The sequence below is a fragment of the Schistocerca nitens genome, chromosome 10 (genome assembly GCF_023898315.1).
Source record: "Schistocerca nitens isolate TAMUIC-IGC-003100 chromosome 10, iqSchNite1.1, whole genome shotgun sequence".
Lineage (NCBI taxonomy): Eukaryota > Metazoa > Arthropoda > Insecta > Orthoptera > Acrididae > Schistocerca > Schistocerca nitens.
The window spans coordinates 194,010,673-194,032,614 of NC_064623.1; the positions used below are offsets into that span (position 1 = coordinate 194,010,673).

Below are 21,942 nucleotides of genomic sequence, written 5' to 3' on the forward strand. Positions count from 1 at the left end.
GCCGAGTGTGGGAGGAACTTGATTATCGGCTTGATGTCTGCCGAATCACTAAAGGGGCACATATCGAACATTTTTGAATGCCTAAAAAACCTTTTTGAGTTTTTGTATGTGTGTGCAAAGCATTGTGAAAATATCTCAAATAATAAAGTTATTGTAGAGCTGTGAAATCGCTTCAGTCATTTGTAATAACCCTGTATAACTATATTAATTTCCTACAAAAAGGTCCTATTCATTTTTTTCTGTAGGACTAATAGTTTCCACATAATAAATGAGAAAATATGAAAATATTGAGTGTGGTATTTAAAGACGTTGGGGTCGCATGAAACCCATGAGTGCGGGCAGCTGACTCACCCTGTATATCAGCTGACTCATATGCTACTTTCACTACAGCGCATACAGTTGCTGTTGTGGTCTTGAGTCCAAAGACTGCTTGGATTCTCTCCACACCAGTCTGCCTTCACTGGCTGTTTTTAAAATGATTACTTTATTTCCTGGTTTAACTGTTAGCTACTTTCCATCCATTATCAAGCTCTTTCTGTTACTTGCATAACAGTAAAATATTTTCAGCATATTCGGCTTCTTCTTCTTAACTGTGGCTCTGACCTGAGAGACCATAAGCTTTCTGCACATTCCTCCACTAACCGTTTCTGCTCCTGGCTCGCATGATCCATTCTTCTTTTACCATTGTCTCCTTATCCTTGATGATGCCCAGTGGCTGTAACTAAACTGATGATGCTCCTTATGCTCCAGTGCAGGCTGTCAGATCCACCGTTATCATGTGTTTGATCATTCCTTCTCTTTTCCTGTAGCCACACCACGTTCTAACTGCTTGCAGCGCCGTATTTTCATCTGGTGGCAGAAAGTGCAAATAATGAACAAATCTACAATGTTCCAGCATGCTATCATATGTACAGCCTACACTTCAGCATTTACAACACTGACAGTTTAATTATAACCACCCAGTCTTTTCTTCATCCTTCAGCCAATATCTGCTTGTAAGTACATTGGTCTGTCAGTTCCAAGATTTTTACGAGGGCAACCTGGAAACTAATGCCTCCAATTTTTTATTCTGTCCTCCATATCGGTTGATATATAACATTTGCTGCATATTACTCGGTCGAATTTCCCGCTTCCTGAAACTTGTCAAGATCTGCAAGTCCTCTTCCCTGTGACTTATTAGACCACTACTGTCCGCATATCGAGGCCAATTTATTGTTTTATTGCTCAGTCTTACTCCATCTGGGTTTAATTTTTGGTGTTATCTAGCTATTCTAAGTTTGTGGCACCAAATATTCCATACATATGTGTGGAGGAAACATTATATGACTTCCTTAATAACGGTTACAACTACCTCAGACGGAGGGAGATGGGGAAGGGGAGGGTGGAGTGCGATTTGGATTTTAAGTCGCTGACCACGACATGCGCTGTCACATTTTAATGTTACAATAAGGTATTGTAGCGTGTTATGCTTTGGCACAATGACGAAACCCGCATAAGGGTCACTTATATTCCTTTTCTACATATGGACTTCACGTCTGAGATTGTTGTGTCCGTAACTACCAGGGTTGTGCGAAACTTTTGCTAAGGATGGCATCGCAATTGCTTTCTCCACAAAGGAGCAGATGATGCTGTTCTTATTGTTGTGGTCTTCAGTCCAGAGACTGATTTGATGTAGCTCTCCATGCTACTCTATTCTATGCAAGCTTCTTCATCTCCAAGACATTACTGCAACCTACATCCTTCTGACCTGCTTAGTGTATTCATCTCTTGGTCTCCCTCTACGATTTTTACCATCCACACTGCCCTCCAATACTAAATTGGTGATCCCTTGACGCCTCAGAACATGTCCTACCAACCGATCCCTTCTTCTAGTCAAGTTGTGCCACAAATTCCTCTTCTCCCCAATTCTGTTCAGTACCTACTCATGAGTTACGTGATCTACCCATCTAATCTTCAGCAATCTTCTATAGCACCGCATTTCGAAAGTTTCTTTTCTCTTCTTGTCTAAACTATTTGTCGTCCATGTTTCACTTCAATACATGGCTACACTCCACACAAATACTTCCATCAAAGACTTCCTGAAACTTAAATCTATACTCGATGTTACCAAATTTCTCTTCTTCTGAAATGCTTTCCTTGCCATTGCCAGTCTACATTTTATATCCTCTCTACTTCTACCATCATCAGTTATTTTGCTTTCCAAATAGCAAAACTCTTTTACTACTTTAAGTGCCTCATTTCATAATCTAACTACGACAGCATCACCTAACACAATTTGATTACATTCCATTAGCCTCGTTTTGCTTTTTTTGATGTTCATCTTATATCTTCTTTCCAAGACACTGTTCATTCTGTTCAACTACCCTTCCACGTCGTTTGCTGTCTCTGACAGAATTACAATGTCATCGGCAAACCTCAAAGTTTTTATTTCTTCTCCATGGATTTTAATTTCTACTCCAAATTTTTCTTTTGTTCCCTTTAATGCTTGCTCAGTGTATAGATTGAATACATCGGGGATAGGCGGCAACCCTGTCTCACTCCTTTCCCTACCACTGCTTTCCTTTGATGTCGTTCGACTCTTATAACTGCCATCTGGTTTCTGCACAAATTGTAAATAGCCTATCGTTCCCTGTATTTGACCCCTGCCACCAGCAGAATTTGAAGGAGAGTATTCCAATCAACATTGTCAAAAGCCTTGTCTAAGTCTACAAATGCAAGAAAGGTAGGTTTGCCTTTCCTTAATCTATCTTCTATGTCATAGGGTCAGTATTGTCTCACGTGTTGCAACATTTCTACGGAATCCAAACTGATCTTCCCCGAGGTCGACTTCTACCAGTTTTTCCATTCGTCTGTAAAGAATTCGTGTTAGTATTTTGCAGCCGTGCCTTATTAAACTGAAAGTTCGGTGATTTTCACTTCTGTCAACACCAGCTTTCTTTGGGATTGGAATTATTATATTCTTCTTGAAGTCTGAGGGTATTTCGCGTGTCTCATACATCTTGCTCACCAGACGGTAGAGTTTTGTCTGGACTGGCTCTCCCAAGGCTGTCAGTAGTTCTAATTGGAATGTTGTCTACTCCCGGGACCTTGTTTCGACTTAGGTCTTTCAGTGCTATGTAAAATTTTACACGCAGTATCATATCTCCCATTTCATCTTCAACTATGTCCTCTGCCATTTCCATAATATTGCCCTCAAGTACATCGCCCTTGTATATACCCTCTACATACTCATTCCACCTTTCTGCTTTCCCTTCTTTGCTTAGAACGATTTTCCATCTGAGCTCTTGATATTCATACAAGTGGTTCTCTTTTCCCCAAAGGTCTCTTTAATTTTCCTGTAGGCAGTATCTATATTACACCTAGTGATGTATACCTCTACATCCTTACATTTGTCCTCTAGCCATCCCTGCTTAGCCATTTTGCACTTCCTGTCGATCTCATTTTTGAGACGTTTGTATTCCTTTTTGCCTGCTTCGTTTACTGCATTTTTATATTTTCTCCTTTCGTCAATTAAATCCAATATCTCTTCTGTTACCCATGGATTTCTATACGATGCTATATGCTTATAATGTATTTCTGTGATGTAAGTAACGGAGGCATCTTGATTATACCTATGGTACCATCCTGAGATCGCTATGCCGCACTAGAGTCGTCAACGTGAATCGATGATACAGACATTAGCGAAGGTTCGCTTCAATCTTCAACAACCAAAGGTAGGCACTCCAGAAGACCATACCACCCTCTCGGCGTAGCAGCGCCCTCACGCTGAGGTCAGTATAGTTCCCAGCACGCAAGAGCTCGACTCCAGTTCGTGACCTCAGCTTCAACAGTCAGCTTCACCGTGATCGGCCGCCCTCAGGAGCTCAGTTCGTCAGCGCACCTGACGATGGCGACATGTCTGATAGCCGAAATATTGTGCCCGTTGGACACCATGAACCGGCAGTAACCCGTGGACTGTTCGAGCAACAAATACTCCGGGAGAAACTGAAGAATCACTTCAAATCATTGTTTTTATTTTCCTTCTTTCGCAACATTTTTTCGAGTATGCGCTTGCTTTTAAACATTTTTCTCTTCTAGAAATCATAAGTATGCCGCTGTGTTCAATATCCTCATATACACTCCTGGAAATGGAAAAAAGAACACATTGACACCGGTGTGTCAGACCCACCATACTTGCTCCGGACACTGCGAGAGGGCTGTACAAGCAATGATCACACGCACGGCACAGCGGACACACCAGGAACCGCGGTGTTGGCCGTCGAATGGCGCTAGCTGCGCAGCATTTGTGCACCGCCGCCGTAAGTGTCAGCCAGTTTGCCGTGGCATACGGAGCTCCATCGCAGTCTTTAACACTGGTAGCATGCCGCGACAGCGTGGACGTGAACCGTATGTGCAGTTGACGGACTTTGAGCGAGGGCGTATAGTGGGCATGCGGGAGGCCGGGTGGACGTACCGCCGAATTGCTCAACACGTGGGGCGTGAGGTCTCCACAGTACATCGATGTTGTCGCCAGTGGTCGGCGGAAGGTGCACGTGCCCGTCGACCTGGGACCGGACCGCAGCGACGCACGGATGCACGCCAAGACCGTAGGATCCTACGCAGTGCCGTAGGGGACCGCACCGCCACTTCCCAGCAAATTAGAGACACTGTTGCTCCTGGGGTATCGGCGAGGACCATTCGCAACCGTCTCCATGAAGCTGGGCTACGGTCCCGCACACCGTTAGGCCGTCTTCCGCTCACGCCCCAACATCGTGCAGCCCGCCTCCAGTGGTGTCGCGACAGGCGTGAATGGAGGGACGAATGGAGACGTGTCGTCTTCAGCGATGACAGTCGCTTCTGCCTTGGTGCCAATGATGGTCGTATGCGTGTTTGGCGCCGTGCAGGTGAGCGCCACAATCAGGACTGCATACGACCGAGGCACACAGGGCCAACACCCGGCATCATGGTGTGGGGAGCGATCTCCTACACTGGCCGTACACCACTGGTGATCGTCGAGGGGACACTGAATAGTGCACGGTACATCCAAACCGTCATCGAACCCATCGTTCTACCATTCCTAGACCGGCAAGGGAACTTGCTGTTCCAACAGGACAATGCACGTCCGCATGTATCCCGTGCCACCCAACGTGCTCTAGAAGGTGTAAGTCAACTACCCTGGCCAGCAAGATCTCCGGATCTGTCCCCCATTGAGCATGTTTGGGACTGGATGAAGCGTCGTCTCACGCGGTCTGCACGTCCAGTACGAACGCTGGTCCAACTGAGGCGCCAGGTGGAAATGGCATGGCAAGCCTTTCCACAGGACTACATCCAGCATCTCTACGATCGTCTCCATGGGAGAATAGCAGCCTGCATTGCTGCGAAAGGTGGATATACACTGTACTAGTGCCGACATTGTGCATGCTCTGTTGCCTGTGTCTATGTGCCTGTGGTTCTGTCAGTGTGATCATGTGATGTATCTGTCCCCAGGAATGTGTCAATAAAGTTTCCCCTTCCTGGGACAATGAATTCACGGTGTTCTTATTTCAATTTCCAGGAGTGTACTTTCTCTTTCTCTACATCTTCAGCTAGTGACGTCCGCATGTATACCTGAACTGTCTGTGTTTGCTTGCTGTCGATTCTGACGAGAACAACCCTACCACTGAACTGTTCGCAGTGACTCACTCTCCAACTCTCTTTCCTATTAATACTGAACATACCATTTTCTGCTGCTGTTGATATTATGCTATACTCGTCTGAGCAGAGGTCCTTGTCTTCTGCCGGCCGCGGTAGCAGAGCGGTTCTAGGCCAATGTAGATGTTTGGCAATGATACATCGTGTGTATGGATGATGTTAACCCTCTTGCCACCAACTGAGGCCTGAAGATGGTGCACTGAAGCACCAAAACTGGTAGCCATACACTAAATGACATCATAAGTACGGATATAGATGTTTCATTTTCTTACGTAAGTGAACGACCAAAGTGCCCCAGACCTCCAACCACAAAGATGGACATACAAAAACTCCATAGGGGAGGCGTCAAAAGAAAGGATAAACTGTGTGCGGGTCAATGTGGCCGAGCGGTTCTAGGCGCTTCAGTCTGGAACCGCGCGACCGCTACAGTCCCAGGTTCGAATCCTGCCTCGGGCGTGGATGTGTGTGATGTCCTTAGGTTAGTTAGGTTTAAGTACTAAGTTCTAGGGGACTGATGACCTCAGATATTGTCCCATAGTGCTCTAAGCCATTTGAACCTTGTCTTCTTCCCATTTCACTTGAATGACCCTAAATAAATGTAGACTGAGCCTTAGCATTCCCCTTTCAGATTTTATAGCTTCGCTACGACGCTGAAACTTCTGACATTCCATGCCCAGTTCGAAGAACGTTGCCCTTTCATTAATTATTCAGTCTTTTTCTCGTGGTCAGCTCCCCCTTGGCAGTCCCCTCCCAGAGGTCCGAAGGGGGGAGTAGTCCGTAATCTTTTGGCAAAGGAGTGATGGAGAGATCATCATGACACTTTCTCAATTACAGGCCACATGTCCTGTTAAGACAACACATCTGTCTTTAAAGCAACGGTTGCCTCTGCCGCTTGCATCCTCATGTCATAGATCATTGCTGATTCTTCCGCCTTTTAGGGACAGTTTCCGCACCCTGAACCAATGTCTGCTCCACAGCTCTCTTTGCCAGTGTCATTGGCAGGGTGAGGGTCACTTCATATGCCGACAGTCTTTTTTTTTACTGCATTGGCCGCCGCTCATGACGATTTTTATTCAGAATTTAAGCAATGGTGAAGTACGAACTCTTGACGACTTCTTAGATGTGTTAGTTACTACACTACTGGCCATTAAAACTGCTACACCAAGAAGAAATGCAGATGATACACGGGTATTCATTGGACAAATATATTATACTAGAACTGACATGTGATTACATTTTCACGCAATTTCGGTGCATAGATCATGAGAAATCAGTACCCAGAACAACCACCCGTGGCCGTAATAACGGCCTTGATACGCCTGGTCATTGAGTCACACAGAGATTGGATGGCATGTACAGGTACAGCTGCCCATGCAGCTTCAACACGATGCCACAGTTCATCAAGAGTAGTGACTGGCGTATTGTGATGAGCCAGTTGCTCGCCCCCCATTGACCAGACGTTTTCAGTTGGTGAGAGATCTGGAGAATGCGCTGGCCAGGGCAGCAGTCGAACATTTTCTGTATCCAGAAAGGCCCGTACAGGACCTGCAACATGCGGTCGTGCATTATCCTGCTGAAATGTGGGGTTTCGCAGGGATCGAATGAGGGGTAGAGCCACGGGTCGTAACACATCTTAAATGTAGCGTCCACTGTTCAAAGTGCCGTCAATGTGAATAAGGGGTGATCGAGACGTGTAACCACTGGCACCCCATACCTTCACGCCGGGTGATACGCCAGTATGTCGATGACGAATACACGCTTCCAATGTGCGTTCACCGCGATGTCGCCAAACACGGATGCGACCATCGCGATGCTGTAAACAGAACCAGGATTCATCCCAAAAAATGACGTTTTGACATTCGTGCACCCAGGTTCGTCGTTGAGTACACCATCGCAGGCGCTCCTGTCTGTGATCCAGTGTCAAGGGTACCCGGAGCCATGGTCTCCGAGCTGGTAGTCGATGCTGCTGGAAACGTCGTCGAACTGTCCGTGCAGATGGTTGTTGTCTTGCTAACGTCCTCATCTGTTGACTCAGGGATCGAGACGTGGATGCACGATCCGTTACAGCCATGCGGATAAGTTGCCTGTCATCTCGACTGCTAGTGATACGAGACCGTTGGGATCCAGCACGGCGTCCTGAACCCACCGATTCCATAATCTGCTAACAGTGATTGGGTCTCGACCAAGGCGAGCAGCAATTTCGCGATACGATAAACCGCAATCGCGATAGGCTACAATCCGACCTTTATCAAAGTCAGAAACGTGATGGTACGCATTTCTCCTCCTTACACGAGGCATCACAACAACGTTTCACCAGGCAACGCCGGTCAACTGCTGTTGAGAAATCGGTTGGAAACTTTCCTCATGTCAACACGTTGTTGGTGTCGTCACCGGCGCCAACCTCGTGTGAATGCTCTGTAATCATTTGCACATCACAGCATCTTCTTCCTGTCGGTTAACTTTCGCGTCTGTAACACGTCATATTCGTGGTATAGCAACTTTAATGGCCAGTTGTGTACCTTATGGCTGCTCCTGGTACCTGCAGTGAGAGGTGTCTGTGAGCCGCGGCGCGATGTTGCAGGGACGTCGCTGTGGTGGCAGGTGTTCCGTGTGCTGTCTCCGCACACGGACCGTGCCATGCGCCAGCTCAAGCACAACTACCTGGAGGCGTCGCTGGGCATCCAGTTCCGGCAGGCCAGGTGCGTAAAGCGCGCTGCCATTGCACCCAGAGTGAATTCTCACTCTGTTGCGGAGCGAGCGTTGATTTGAAACTTCCCGGCCAATTGAAGAAGCATCGTGTCGGGCTCGAACCTGGGACCTTTGTCTTTCGCGCCTCATGACGCATTCCCACAGCTGTAGTTCCACCGGAACCAATTTTCCTACCTTCCTAACTTCCCGGAAGCTGCCCAGCATACATTGTGGAACTAACACTCCTGAAAGAAAGGATACTGCGGAGACATGGCTTAACCACAGTGTTGGGAGTGCTAGTCTAGCATGGTATGCTTAAGAACTTCTGTGATACTTGGAAGGTGGGAGACGACGCACTGACTGGAATAAGGATGTGACAGCCAGCAGTGTGGCGAACCTGGACAGCTCAATCGGGGGAGCATTTCCCACATGAGGTCGAAGTCCCAGGTACGAGTCATGGATCGGCAACAGTTTTAATTTGTGATGAAGTTTCAGTATAATTTTACTTTATCTCGAAGTAATATATCCTGATTTCCAACCTAATTGTAATAGGTATCGACGCTTGAACTAAAGTGATATATGAAAAATCTGTGCTGGACCGTGACGCAAACCCGGATTTCTCGCTTATTCGTAGCGGTCGACTTACGAGTGTGGGTAAATTAATTAATAATCTATTAGAATAAACAGATAGGTGTGCGACATACAGAAGTTTCTATTGGTCCAGAAAGTTTGCTCAGATAGCCTAAGTCGTACGGTGTTCGGTCAGGAGCTTGAGAAGTTGGCGGTGGCTGAACACTGCCTGGAGAATGGATTCAAAATGCAGTTTGGAAATATGAGAGCCTCGACTCATGTGGTACCATAACGAGATTCTGTTATGAAGGAGGCTGCCAAGGTTAGAATAAACTGAAGCAATTCCAGCTGAGACCAGGTATTGTCATTTTGTAGAGTATGGGGACCAGCTTAAGGGGACTCTCCCCTGAATGGGCTGCAGTTTTAGCATCACCTTCACCCTCATAGTGCAACTGATCAATAAATGAGAGCTAGCTCAAAATTCTTACACACAAATCGGGTCATTAGTCAAAAGATTTTCCAAAAAAACATTACGATATTTATTATATTTTGGTACTGCAACAATCTTTGTAATAGCATTAAAAACGGAACACTGTTTCTCTGCAGTACCATTTTCCATGGAACCACTGACTGCACAGCTTGGAAAATGAGTCAGAGTACAGACAACATTCACATAAGTGTTTTATACCTCCAGTTTCCTTCCCTGATGCTGATCTGTGAAAAGACAAGTAATTTATTTTACTACAACAAAAATATTTAAAAATGTAGCTGAAATATCACCGACATCGTCATCATGGTTATAAAGTTTTCAGGAAATAGTTGGCAAGGGAGGTAGGTGACGTCATTCTAAATATCTGTACAAATTTTTTGCGTGTTTAACTTCAGTCATTTAGGAGAAAAGTGTATCTGAATGATGAAAATTCAAGTTTTCGGTATTCTTTCCCATATACAGCTGTTGAAGCTTTCATTTGCATTCTGAGAGAGACCATACATACATTTCCTAAGTAGATTTTTATTTGCTAAATCCCTATAAATAGGTCCAGTTGCCTTCATTACAGCATGTGGTAAGGAATCCTTGTGGGTATATTGTATGCTTGTAGCATTGCTCAACCACTACTTGCACCACGAATCTTCCCCTTTTGGACACAAACCAGGCTGTGGGGTTTCATCTGCTGACACTCTGTGAAACCACGTTGCCCGAACAGCTGTCTCATGTTCTCCCAATCTTCGATATTTCTCCTTACTACTAGTCCATAATATTGAGTGAAGGAATCAATTTCACTTTTTGTAACAAGACCTGGATCACCTATGTGTTTCCCATCTGACTGTTTTTTTTCTCACTTAAGTCATTACATAATTTTTTCAGCCAAGCTCCCATTCTTTTTTTGTACATGCCCAACACATTCAAGCTTTTCTATCAAGTGTCTCCATATGGTCATTCATTAACAACAGTAGTGTGTCGTTTACAGTCTCCATCCCAAAGGTAGCCTACATACCTCACATCACGACTGACCTCTGATCTAAAAATGTTTAGAACTCCTTTCGTTTCCATGCTTCCACTTGGGCCATCGAAGTTCTTTACACATACATGGGTGCCAATAAATTTACTTGAACAACCCTGGCAGTGTTTTTTTAGACATTCATAATCTACTATCTTACCAGTTTCAATAAATGTGGCAGTTGCAACCCCACTCTGCCAAGATCCATCAAATGCCGCTACAATGTCTGTATTCTCAGACAAGGCTACAGCTTCTGCTCTTTTCATTGAATGTTCACTTACACCGCCGGCCGGTGCGGCCGAGCGGTTCTAGGCGCTTCAGTCTGGAACCGCGCGACCGCTACGGTCGCAGGTTCGAATCCTGATTCGAGCATACATGTGTGTGATGTCCTTAGGTTAGTTAGGTTTAAGCAGTTCTAAGTTCTAGGGGACTGATGACCTCAGATGTTAAGTGCCATAGTGCTCAGAGCCATTTGAAACATTTTTTCACTTACACCACATAAAGCATTATGTATTAATTTATTGTATCTGAGAAACCTCAGTGGAGGTGGAGGCAAATCCATCACTCCATAAAACGTCTGGGAAACTCTCCTTCCCCTTCCAATACGTTGCATTGCATAAGGAAGCTAAATATTTTACACTAAGGTCGGCTGTGATGGCTGAGTGGTTCTAGGCGCTTCAGTCCGGAACCGCACGACTGCTACGGCCGCAGGTTCGAATCCTGCCTCGGGCATGGATGTGTGTGATGTCCTTAGGTTAGTTAGGTTTAAGTAGTTCTAAGTCTAGGGGAGTGATGACCTCAGATGGTTGGCTCTGAGCACTATGGGACTCAACATCTTAGGTCATAAGTCCCCTAGAACTTAGAACTACTTAAACCTAACTAACCTAAGGACATCACACACACCCATGCCCGAGGCAGGATTCGAACCTGCGACCGTAGCAGTCCCGCGGTTCCGGACTGCACCGCCAGAACCGCTAGACCACCGCGGCCGGCGATGACCTCAGATGTTAAATCCTATAGTGCTCAGAGCGATTTGTACCATTTTTATTTACACTCTAATGTCGACTATCTGTAACTAGCGATGTCAATGTATTACTGTGCATCTTACACGAGTTACAGGCAATCACTAACCGACTTTAAAGACCCTTCCTCGCTGAAATGTCCTCAGTAGCGTCAATACTATCTTCACATTTGCAGTACTTACATTTCACAGCACTCTTAAAAAGCCATGACCGCTTATTTAGGTTCACAATAACATTTCCGTCGTTATTGCTGCTCACAATACTACTAGGCTTGTCCTTGTTACATTCATAAAGTGAAAGTTTACGTCTAGAAGCACTGTCTGAAGACACAGTTTCTGCGGGCGACTTTTGAAGCAACTGCATGGTTTGGAGCTGGTTGCTGCGAAACTTTCGTTTGGGGCTAAATTTCTTTACTTTCGGCATTTGTAGTACAGGAAATACACACACAGAAACAAAGCAACTCACAATAACTACAAAACCACGCGCGTATGAAATTACGAAATCTTCTATTTTCAGATCTTTGTTTAGATTCGAACCATAGCCTTCTAGACATTCCTGTACTTTGGTTCTGGGAGTCAGTGCCTTCTAGAATACATCTGTGTTAACGATCCGTAACTAACGACGGAAAAAACGGAAGAACAAAAAAATGCATTACATATTCTGACGCACTTCAAACTGACAGATGGGCGTGGCTCCTGTGCAACATTATGTTCAACCTCAATTTTAGAGCGAACGGAAAATGAAAATGCCCATAACCTATACATTTTTGAAATTAGCGTGAAATTCCCTTTACTATAGACCAAGAAATTTTTTTTTCAAATTTTTGGTCAGTTTCACGAGCATGTCCCCTTAAGAAATGGTGTGAAAGCAAAAACTGATGATTGACGTTTCCGGGATCGACAATTTCAAATGTGGTGTCATGCCGACCGCTCACGCCACCTGAAGTCACTCCATTCACGGATGCTGTGAGCTGCCCAACAAGCCGTCCCAAGCATGTGGCCCTCTCTGGAAGTATAAGGCAGTCCTGTCACACGAATTTCAGGAGAACACAATTTACGCTTATGACGACGGTGGAAACGTCTGTCGAAAGATCGAGTTTTTTACTCGAAGCGATGTGGCATGAAAACCGAGAGCAGTTGATGGCCATCGTAACACTTCCTAAACAAAAGGTTAGGTCATGAAAGTAAAGTTCCGTATACGAAATGCAGCCACCCTTTTCGCCCCATTTTGCTACCGTTTGCAGATCGTAATGGTCTTAACTCGTGTCACATCACACTGCCGGCCATATTGGGCCTTCTTCTTAGTACCGTTCGCACACCGCAAGCTGCACTCAGTGCAGTGGCTGATGGGAACGAATAAAAAGGGAAAACGCCTTTACAGTCCCTCCCATCAGCCCCTGCACTGACTGTTTTCACGGACAGCGAAAATTACATGAGGGCAAATCAGAAGGTATTTGCCCCTGTTTTTCACTGGCCAAAGTAAGGCACTGAAACGTCCCCTTAGAAAAATTTATAAATGACTGTGCTGATAAACCTCTTACGTTATTTTATTTTCAAACAGCTGAGCAAAAATGAACGTGCTCAAACAGTTTTCTCTTTACTTATTCTGATCATCACTAAACTGACACGCAATATTTTTAGCGCAATGCGATCTGACTTTCAACAATCCCTACAAAAGAGTGGCCCTGACTAACAATAAACTATACCTTTCATGAATCACTTACCTCACAAAAATCTTCGTTACTCGAACTACTGCAATACAGCGAGCGCCAATACTGACAGCTAAATAAAAGATTCTAACTACTGAAGGCACTAATTACTATTAGGCATATAGTTAGAAAATGAAAGAATTCGATAGAGAACAAACAATGTATTTAACTTAATAGTGTTCAAAAGTCATAATATATATGTATAAGCCGGCCGCGGTGGCCGTGCGGTTCTAGGCGCTGCAGTCCGGAACCTCGGGACTGCTAAGGTCGCAGGTTCGAATCCTGCCTCGGGCATGGATGTGTGTGATGTCCTTAGGCTAGTTAGGTTTAAGTAGTTCTAAGTTCTAGGGGACTGATGACCTAAGATGTTAAGTCCCATAGAGCCATTTGAACCATTTATGTATAATTTGTGACATCCAGTTTGGCAAATTTCCTTTTTCTGACGGGCACACGTCCAGCTCGTCCGCTCATATTAACATCTCAAAATTCTGGATTCTCTCTCCCCACATCCACCACTGCTGGCGGCTCACCTCCAACTGCACAACGCTATGCGCTGTTCACACCCAACTGCCCAACACTACAATAGCGAAAATCCAACAATGCCAACCAGCCACAGACTGCACACAGCACGGTCAGTGATGTTCGTACGGAGCGCTACGTGGCGTTACCAACATAAAAACCTAAACAGCCTACTTACAGCACATCCCATCCTACCCACCCTATACTATTTTGCCACATAGTCCCCTCACCGGTTCACAAATTTGCCTCATCACAGCACTAAATTTTAGATGCCCCTGCAGTAGAAGTCATCCAGCTGACTATGGGACCACCTTGGGATTGCTGTCTTGGCTTCATTGTTACTTGTGAACCGCTGTCCTGCCGTGAACTTCTTCAGCGGCCCGAAAACGTGGAAATCACGTGCCGATCCGCTTTCGCTGTTGCATGCAGGCGAGAAATGTTGTCATCTGTCAGCGACGAACGTGGCCTCCCCGACCGCTCCTTGACTTCACGGCCTTTGTTGAACTCTCAGCACCACCACATCACAGTTCTCAAAGCTAGACAGCTTCCCCATATGTGGGCTGCACTCAACCGTAGATCTCGATAGGCATTCGTCCCTTGCTCCATAGAAAACGAATCAGACTTCGTTGCTCTAACGCTGTGGACGTGTGGAGAGCAACCGCCATCTTTAACGACTGAGAGCAGCGCCGTGCGGCGGAGCTACCGGCAGACAAGGCCGGCACAAAGGCCCATCGCTGGGAATGACTTCTCATTTACAGCGGTAATTTGGCTAAAAAAAAAATAAGGGCAAAGATTTTCCAATTTTGCCTTGTATATGATGCACGAAGATCACTCTGAAATATTGTCACAGTGCTCAGCATTCGGCTTCACTTTTCGAGGCCAGAGGGGAGGAAAATATTCTAGGATTCCCGCTGATGGGAGTTATACAGCAACAAGAAATATTTATGCATTGACATGTATCGTCACAAGATGTACGAGGTGCATTCAAGTTCTAAGGCCTCCAATTTTTTTTCTCCAGACTGGAAAGAGATAGAAACATGCGCATTGTTTTAAAATGAGGCTGCGTTCATTGTCAATACGTCCCAGAGATGGCAGCACCGTACGGCAGATGGAATGATACCGCCAGCGGCGAGAGTGAGAACTGTTTTAAAGGCAGAACATCGTGTGACAACAAACCGAAACAACCTCGGGCTCGCACAAGCCGGTCTGACGACATGATCGAGAAAGTGGAGAGAATTGTTTTGGGGGATCGCCGAATGACTGTTGAACAGATCGCCTCCAGAGTTGGCATTTCTATGGGTTCTGTGCACACAATCCTGCATGACGACCTGAAAATGCGAAAAGTGTCATCCAGGTGGGTGCCACGAATGCTGACGGACGACCACACAGCTGCCCGTGTGGCATGTTGCCAAGCAATGTTGAAGCGCAACGACAGCATGAATGGGACTTTCTTTTCGTCGGTTGTGACAATGGATGAGACGTCGATGCCATTTTTCAATCCAGAAACAAAGCGCCAGTCAGCTCAATGGAAGCACACAGATTCACTGCCACCAAAAAAATTTCGGGTAACCGCCAGTGCTGAAAAAATGATGGTGTCCATGTTCTGGGGCAGCGAGGGCGTAATCATTACCCACTGCGTTCCAAAGGGCACTACGGTAACAGGTGCATCCTAAGAAAATGTTTTGAAGAACAAATTCCTTCCTGCACTCCAACAAAAACGTCCGGGAGGGCTGCGCATGTGCTGTTTCATCAAGACAACGCACCCGCCCATCGAGCTAACGTTACGCAACAGTTTCTTCGTGATAACAACTTTGAAGTGATTCCTCATGCTCCCTACTCACCTGACCTGGTTCCTAGTGACTTTTGGCTTTTTCCAACAATGAAAGACACTCTCCGTGGCCGCACATTCACCAGCCGTGCTGCTATTGCCTCAGCGATTTTCCAGTGGTCAAAACAGACTCGTAAAGAAGCCTTCGCCGCTGCCATGGAATCATGGCGTCAGCGTTGTGAAAAATGTGTACGTCTGCAGGGCGATTACGTCGAGAAGTAACGCCAGTTTCATCGATTTCGGGTGAGTAGTTAATTAGAAAAAAAAATCGGAGGCCTTAGAACTTGAATGCACCTCGTAAGGTTCGATGATGAATATGTCATACAGCAGAGAACTGCAGTGTTTTAACTCGAAGAAATTCCTAAGCTAAATTGCTAACTAATGACGTGAGGTCAAGTTCTTGCTTTACCATAAAAGATGGTAACATGCTGACGGAATGAGTGTTGCAGACCAGATGCATCGCGATCCTGGGCAAGTTCCCAGCGGGTGCGGTTTTCTGCTGCCTTCCCCCAACCTGTTGTGAAGTGTCAGGTGTGTATCTGTGTCATGTAGATGACTGTGATGACGAGTGCATGTACGGTACAGTGTTGGGTTTGTGTTGTTATGGATGGAGGGAAGGGAGAGGGTGAAATCCAGTGTTGGCACACCACCGTCTCCTCTCGAATAGCATCAAGGGAGCCACCGAGCTTAACTTCCCTATCCAATGGACAGATCACCATCTATAGTGTCACATGCCCTCTCTTCATAAATAACAGTGGAGACGCTTGGACATTGACGCAAAGACTGACGATCAAAAACTTCACGCATTCGCTTGTCCCCCTTTTGCCGGGCAAATACCGAAAGCGAAAAATTTCCCACCACCGGGATCCAACCAGTGTACCTTCCAATTGAGCGCCACCAAACAGGCGTGAAATCCCGATCTCGGCTACGAAGGCAGTAGGACTAAATGGGCATCATGAGTGGTCACAGTATTGTTTGACTCACGAGGAGGTGTTGCAGATATTCTGAAAAATCTGGATTATGAAACGTTGAAAAGATCAACTGTCCCACGAATTTCTAATGTTGGACGCCAGAATAAATCCGGAGCATACGCCCCAAACTTTTTTGAAGTTTCTACCCAACGGGCCCTTAGCCAAGCAGGCAACCTCATGACCAGTATGCCATTCGTATGTTTACGTGACGTACCGCTGATGTAGCAGAAGGCAAGGCACTATTCAGGCAGTATTAAATAACATTCTGTTACTCCAAGCACCAGAACGCCGCTCCAATAGTCAAACATCGCAGACAGCCCCGAGCGCGGCGACTCAGAATAATTATTCACCAACTATGATTACTGAAGGAATGCTGACGAGTCCAATGAACAAGTTCTTTCATCCACCTACAACCACCGCATCATAAACACGGGCTCCACTGCTTAAAGAACTGGTTTTCCGAGCTCACATTCACATTCAGTTATGTTGCCATCCTCTCCTTATCATATATTTGAAAAAAGTGGAAACGGTGCAAATAAGGTCGAGAAAGCTGTGTGGAAAGCCTCAGGCCAGTAAAAATGTCGATAATTCTGGGCCGTCAGGCGGAGGGATAACTATAGTTCCGTTTCCTGGCGCCGAGGCCCCTGAACACAATAACCCTCCTTTGCCTTCGCCACTACTTGTCCACGTTCTGTTATCTTTTGGGGATGCTCGCTATTGGAATGGACTACGGAAGAATGGGGAACGGTTATTGCAGATTAGCCCACTTTTTTTTGGTACCTGGAGATAAGTCGTGTGAGCCTTGGTCAACGGAAAGCTCACATCGCGAGACTATAAAGCCACCAGCATCCGTGTGGCTGAACTCCTGGGGTGTGAGGGTAAATGGCTCAAGTTTGATCGTTATTAGTCTGAAGCAGTATCTTGGGCGCTGGGTCCCGGAGACCATACTGAAGTGGTGGGTCCTGGTTTATTTAATTTTCTATATATACATTGTCTTCACACAGCTTCATTATGGAAGATCTTCCACGATGGCTCACGGTTCCTTGACCTTATGCCACCGTGCTGGTACCACAGAGCCGACGTACTCAAGAGGCCTGGATGTCGGAAGTAATGCTTAAACCTTCTTGAGAATTTTCATAGTGGACTCCATTCCCTGAGGAGCGGCATGTCAAGTTCATTGTGGAGATCGTGAATCCTGGACCAACGAGGTGCCTGGAGTGTGCCCCGAAAGCACCCGTTCGGGACTGTCTGGAGGAGGCGTAAGGAAGAGAGGCAAACTGTGCCCCAAGTTGAGCAGCCACAAAGAAGCGCCGGGAGCATTGTTGCAGAATAAAGGTGGAGTTTTGTCCTGGTCCGTAATTCTCTGCTGGCCACCGTATGATAGATCTGATGAAGAAGGTGTAGCAGCTGGATTCGTTTCTCAAGTACATGTGTATTAAAAGTAGCTTCTTATCAAGAATAATACCAAATATTAAACTCTGTCCGTCCAGTTCAGTGGAGAATCAGGCGATCATGGAGGTCAGGGCGTCGTCGTGCAAACATCACCACCTTCGTCTTTTTTGCATTGAGTGTAATACAGTTTTGCGCCGCCCATTGTTGAGTTAATGTCAGCTGTCACTGGAGGCTGCTGAAGACGGCTTTTTTTGGTCATCAGTCTACTGACTGGTTTGATGCGGCCCGCCACGAATTCCTTTCCTGTGCTAACCTCTTCATCTCAGAGTATCAGAATAGCACATGCAACCTACGTCCTCAATTATTTGCTTGACGTATTCCAATCTCTGTCTTCCTGTACTGTTTTTACCCTCTACAGCTCCCTCTAGTACCATGGAAGTCATTCCCTCATGTCTTAACAGATGTCCTATCATCCTGTCCCTTCTCATCAGTGTCTTCCACATATTCCTTTCCTCTCCGATTCTGCGTAGAACCTCCTCATTCCTTACCTTATCAGTCCACCTAATTTTCAACATTCGTCTATAGCACCACATCTCAAATGCTTCGATTCTCTTCTGTTCCGGTTTTCCCACAGTCCATGTTTCACTACCATACAATGCTGTACTCCAGACGTACATCCTCAGAAATTTCTTCCTCAAATTAAGGCCGGTATTTGATATTAGTAGACTTCTCTTGGCCAGAAGTGCCTTTTTTGCCATAGCGAGTCTGCTTTTGATGTCCTCATTGTTCCGTCCGTCATTGGTTATTTTACTGCCTAGGTAGCAGAATTCCTTAACTTCATTGACTTCGTGACCATCAATCCTGATGTTAAGTTTCTCGCTGTTCTCATTTCTACTACTTCTCATTACCTTCGTCTTTCTCCGATTTACTCTCAAACCATACTGTGTACTTATTAGACTGTTCATTCCGTTCAGCAGATCATTTAATTCTCCTTCACTTTCACTCAGGATAGCAATGTCATCAGCGAATCGTATCATTGATATCCTTTCACCTTGTATTTTAATTCCACTCCTGAACCTTTCTTTTATTTCCTTCATTGCTTCCTCGATGTACAGATTGAAGAGTAGGTCCGAAAGGCTACAGCCTTGTCTTACACCCTTCTTAATACGAGCACTTCGTTCTTGATCGTCCACTCTTATCATTCCCTCTTGGTTGTTGTACATATTGTATATGACCCGTCTCTCCCTATAGCTTACCCCTACCTTTTTCAGAATCTCGAACAGCTTGCACCATTTTATATTGTCGAACGCTTTTTCCAGGTCGACAAATCCTATGAAAGTGTCTTGATTTTTCTTTAGCCTTGCTTCCATTATTAGCCGTAACGTCAGAATTGTCTCTCTCGTCCCTTTACTTTTCCTAAAGCCAAACTGATCGTCACCTAGCGCATTCTCAATTTTCTTTTCCATTCTTCTGTATATTATTCTTGTAAGCAGCTTCGATGCATGAGCAGTTAAGCTGATTGTGCGATAATTCTCGCACTTTTCAGCTCTCGCACTCGTCGGCTACTACTAAGCAAAGCCGTAGCGTCAGCAAATTTGGCAAGCATCACTTGCAGCAGAACTGGAAGGTCGTCAACATAGAGGACAAAGAGAATCGGTGACTAACCCGACCCATGTGGGATGCCTTCCGAAAGCTGAGACTGGACCATTATCCTTCTATCTTAACTGTTATCTTCTCTTCCTGTCCTGAAGAAAGCCGATGATGGACTTAATGCAGTGGTCACGAAGGACATGAAGGTCACACAATTTGCTGATCGGTTTGTCACGCCAGATCCGGACCTATGCCTTCTCTACATCCAAAGAAATGGCGGCGGTATAACTGGACATAATCATGTCATAAATGATAATTTCTGAGATCCATAGGAGTTGTAATTTCGCCGGAAGCCGAGGTTGTAATGCGGAATGCTCCGTCCTTATCACGTCCTGGTCCAGGATTACAGGTCGGATCCTGTAGAGTAGCAACCGTTCAAGAATTTTTGACACTGTCGGCAAGAGATTGATTCGTCTACAACTGGAGGACTGGTTTAGATCTTTAGCAGGTTTCGGAATAGGCCCCACCTGAGCAATCTTCGAAGGGTGTGGGAAACATCCCAACAGCAGCATCCTGTTGACCTCCCTCATTTTGTACCAGTTTCTCGCAGACCTTACTCGAGTTACGTGACCGTTCGCAGTCCACCTCCGCCACCAGCGCTACGACATGTGGGCAGCTTCCATGAGGTGAGTCTTCCGTCATTACTATCCCTTGCAGCACACTAAAGGATGTTTCACAACGTTTTGACGATGTCAAATTTGAATAACACACAAACTAACTGCGAAAAGAAGTTGAACATTTTACACAACAAACGAAATTTATTCTAGTTTTTTTATGAAGTTCTACATTGGACAAACGGCGACCATTCACGTCTGCACAATATTCGAGGCGTTTCACCCAGTTTTTGCCGTTTGACATATTTTTAATAACTGCCAGAGGAATACCGGAAATTTCATCGTGAATTTTATCTTTCAACTGTTGCAAGTTTCTCGAGCAGTCGGAGTCGAGCAGTCGCCTTCAATTAACCCCACAGGTATAGGTTGAAGATTATCGCGTCTGGACACTGCGATAAGGACGCAACAGCAGTAGCAGGTCTTAACGACATCATATTGGCAAGTTCCAAGTGCACGACTGCACAATCAGACTAGTATCAGAAATTGATTGCGAGGGGTTAGCCACTTTCCTCCAGTGTTCCTGTTATACTCCACCATTTTGATAAATATGACTTGCTCACAGGCTATTTGAAAGCTACCGGCACCCAAATTTAATTTGCTAGTTTCCAAGGTCCTCATTTTCACATGAGATCAGCCCGGTCCGTAATCGGGTGCGTAATTTTGTGTTTTAATTTGTGCACAGACGTCTATTTGTACATTAAATTTTCATTATTGCTCTGTTGTGCATTTTATGTCACTTTACTACTGGCACTATTTTACATGCCATTGGTTGTATTGTGTTTGGCATTGTGGGTTTTTCTTTTATTTCAAGTACATCTGTATGCTACACTTCTTACATTGTTATATGATGTTATTTATAGTTTTGTTCTTCAGCTATTGCGGTACTTATGGTGTGATGTATGATGTTCCCCCCTTTCAACTTTTGCCTTTCACAGGGTGCTAGTTATTGAACTACATAAAAAAAATAAAAAATGTAAATTAGTTACAAATTACGGCGTGCACATCTGAAGGTCACTACAGATATTCGGTTTTAGGTTATGACATGCTCGACATGCCTGCCACCATTGGCGACTATGTGGGGCAGACGAATGGCGAAATTCTGCACAACCCGCTGAAGTATCAGAACATGGATGCTGTCGATGACCTGAAAGGCTGTTTTCAGCTCAGAAATGGTTTTGGGGTTGTTGCTGTACACCTTGTCTTTAATGTAGCCGGAGAATATGTATCCGGAGAATATGGCTGCCAATCGAGACCCATGATAGTGGCCTCTGGGTACCCCAGAGCCAGAATACGGTGCCCAAAGTGCTCCTCCAGGATATCAAACACTCTTCTGTTTCGATGGGGTCAAACTCCGTGTTGCATGAACCACACCTTTACGAAATCAGGGTCACTTTGGATAATGGGGATAAAATCCAAAATATTCACGTACCGTTCGGTAGTCACAGTGCCATCAAGGAATATCGCACCGGTTATTCCGTGACTGGACATTGCGCACCACACAGTCACCCGTTGGGAGTGAAGAGACTTCTAGAACGCTAAATCTCTGTCGCCAAACGCGTCAATTCTGCTTATTGACAAACCCATCCAAACGAAACTGGACTTCGTCGCTAAACCAAACCATGCATGCCGAGACTAATTCCCATCATGTCCCGCGCCAACCGTGCAGTTTGAACGACCTAACGCAAACCGTTCAGAAGTTCTGACGATTTTATTTCATATACTTCAATAATTGTCACCCTGTAATATAAGAGCATACGCATGTTTGTCATAATGTTGCTGTATAGTGTTGTCTGTAATTCTGCTCCAATGTA

At 45.4% G+C, this 21,942-nt stretch overlaps 1 protein-coding gene across 1 annotated transcript in view; it reads left to right on the forward strand.

The window, feature by feature from the left end:
* The window catches only part of LOC126209990 (endothelin-converting enzyme homolog), a 309,515-nt gene that overhangs the window by 106,480 nt on the left and 181,093 nt on the right, over nt 1-21,942 (forward strand). Inside the window, exon 11 of the mRNA XM_049939099.1 lies at nt 8,252-8,369. Within this exon, the coding sequence (XP_049795056.1) occupies nt 8,252-8,369 (118 nt within the window). The remainder of the gene's footprint in view (nt 1-8,251; nt 8,370-21,942) is intronic.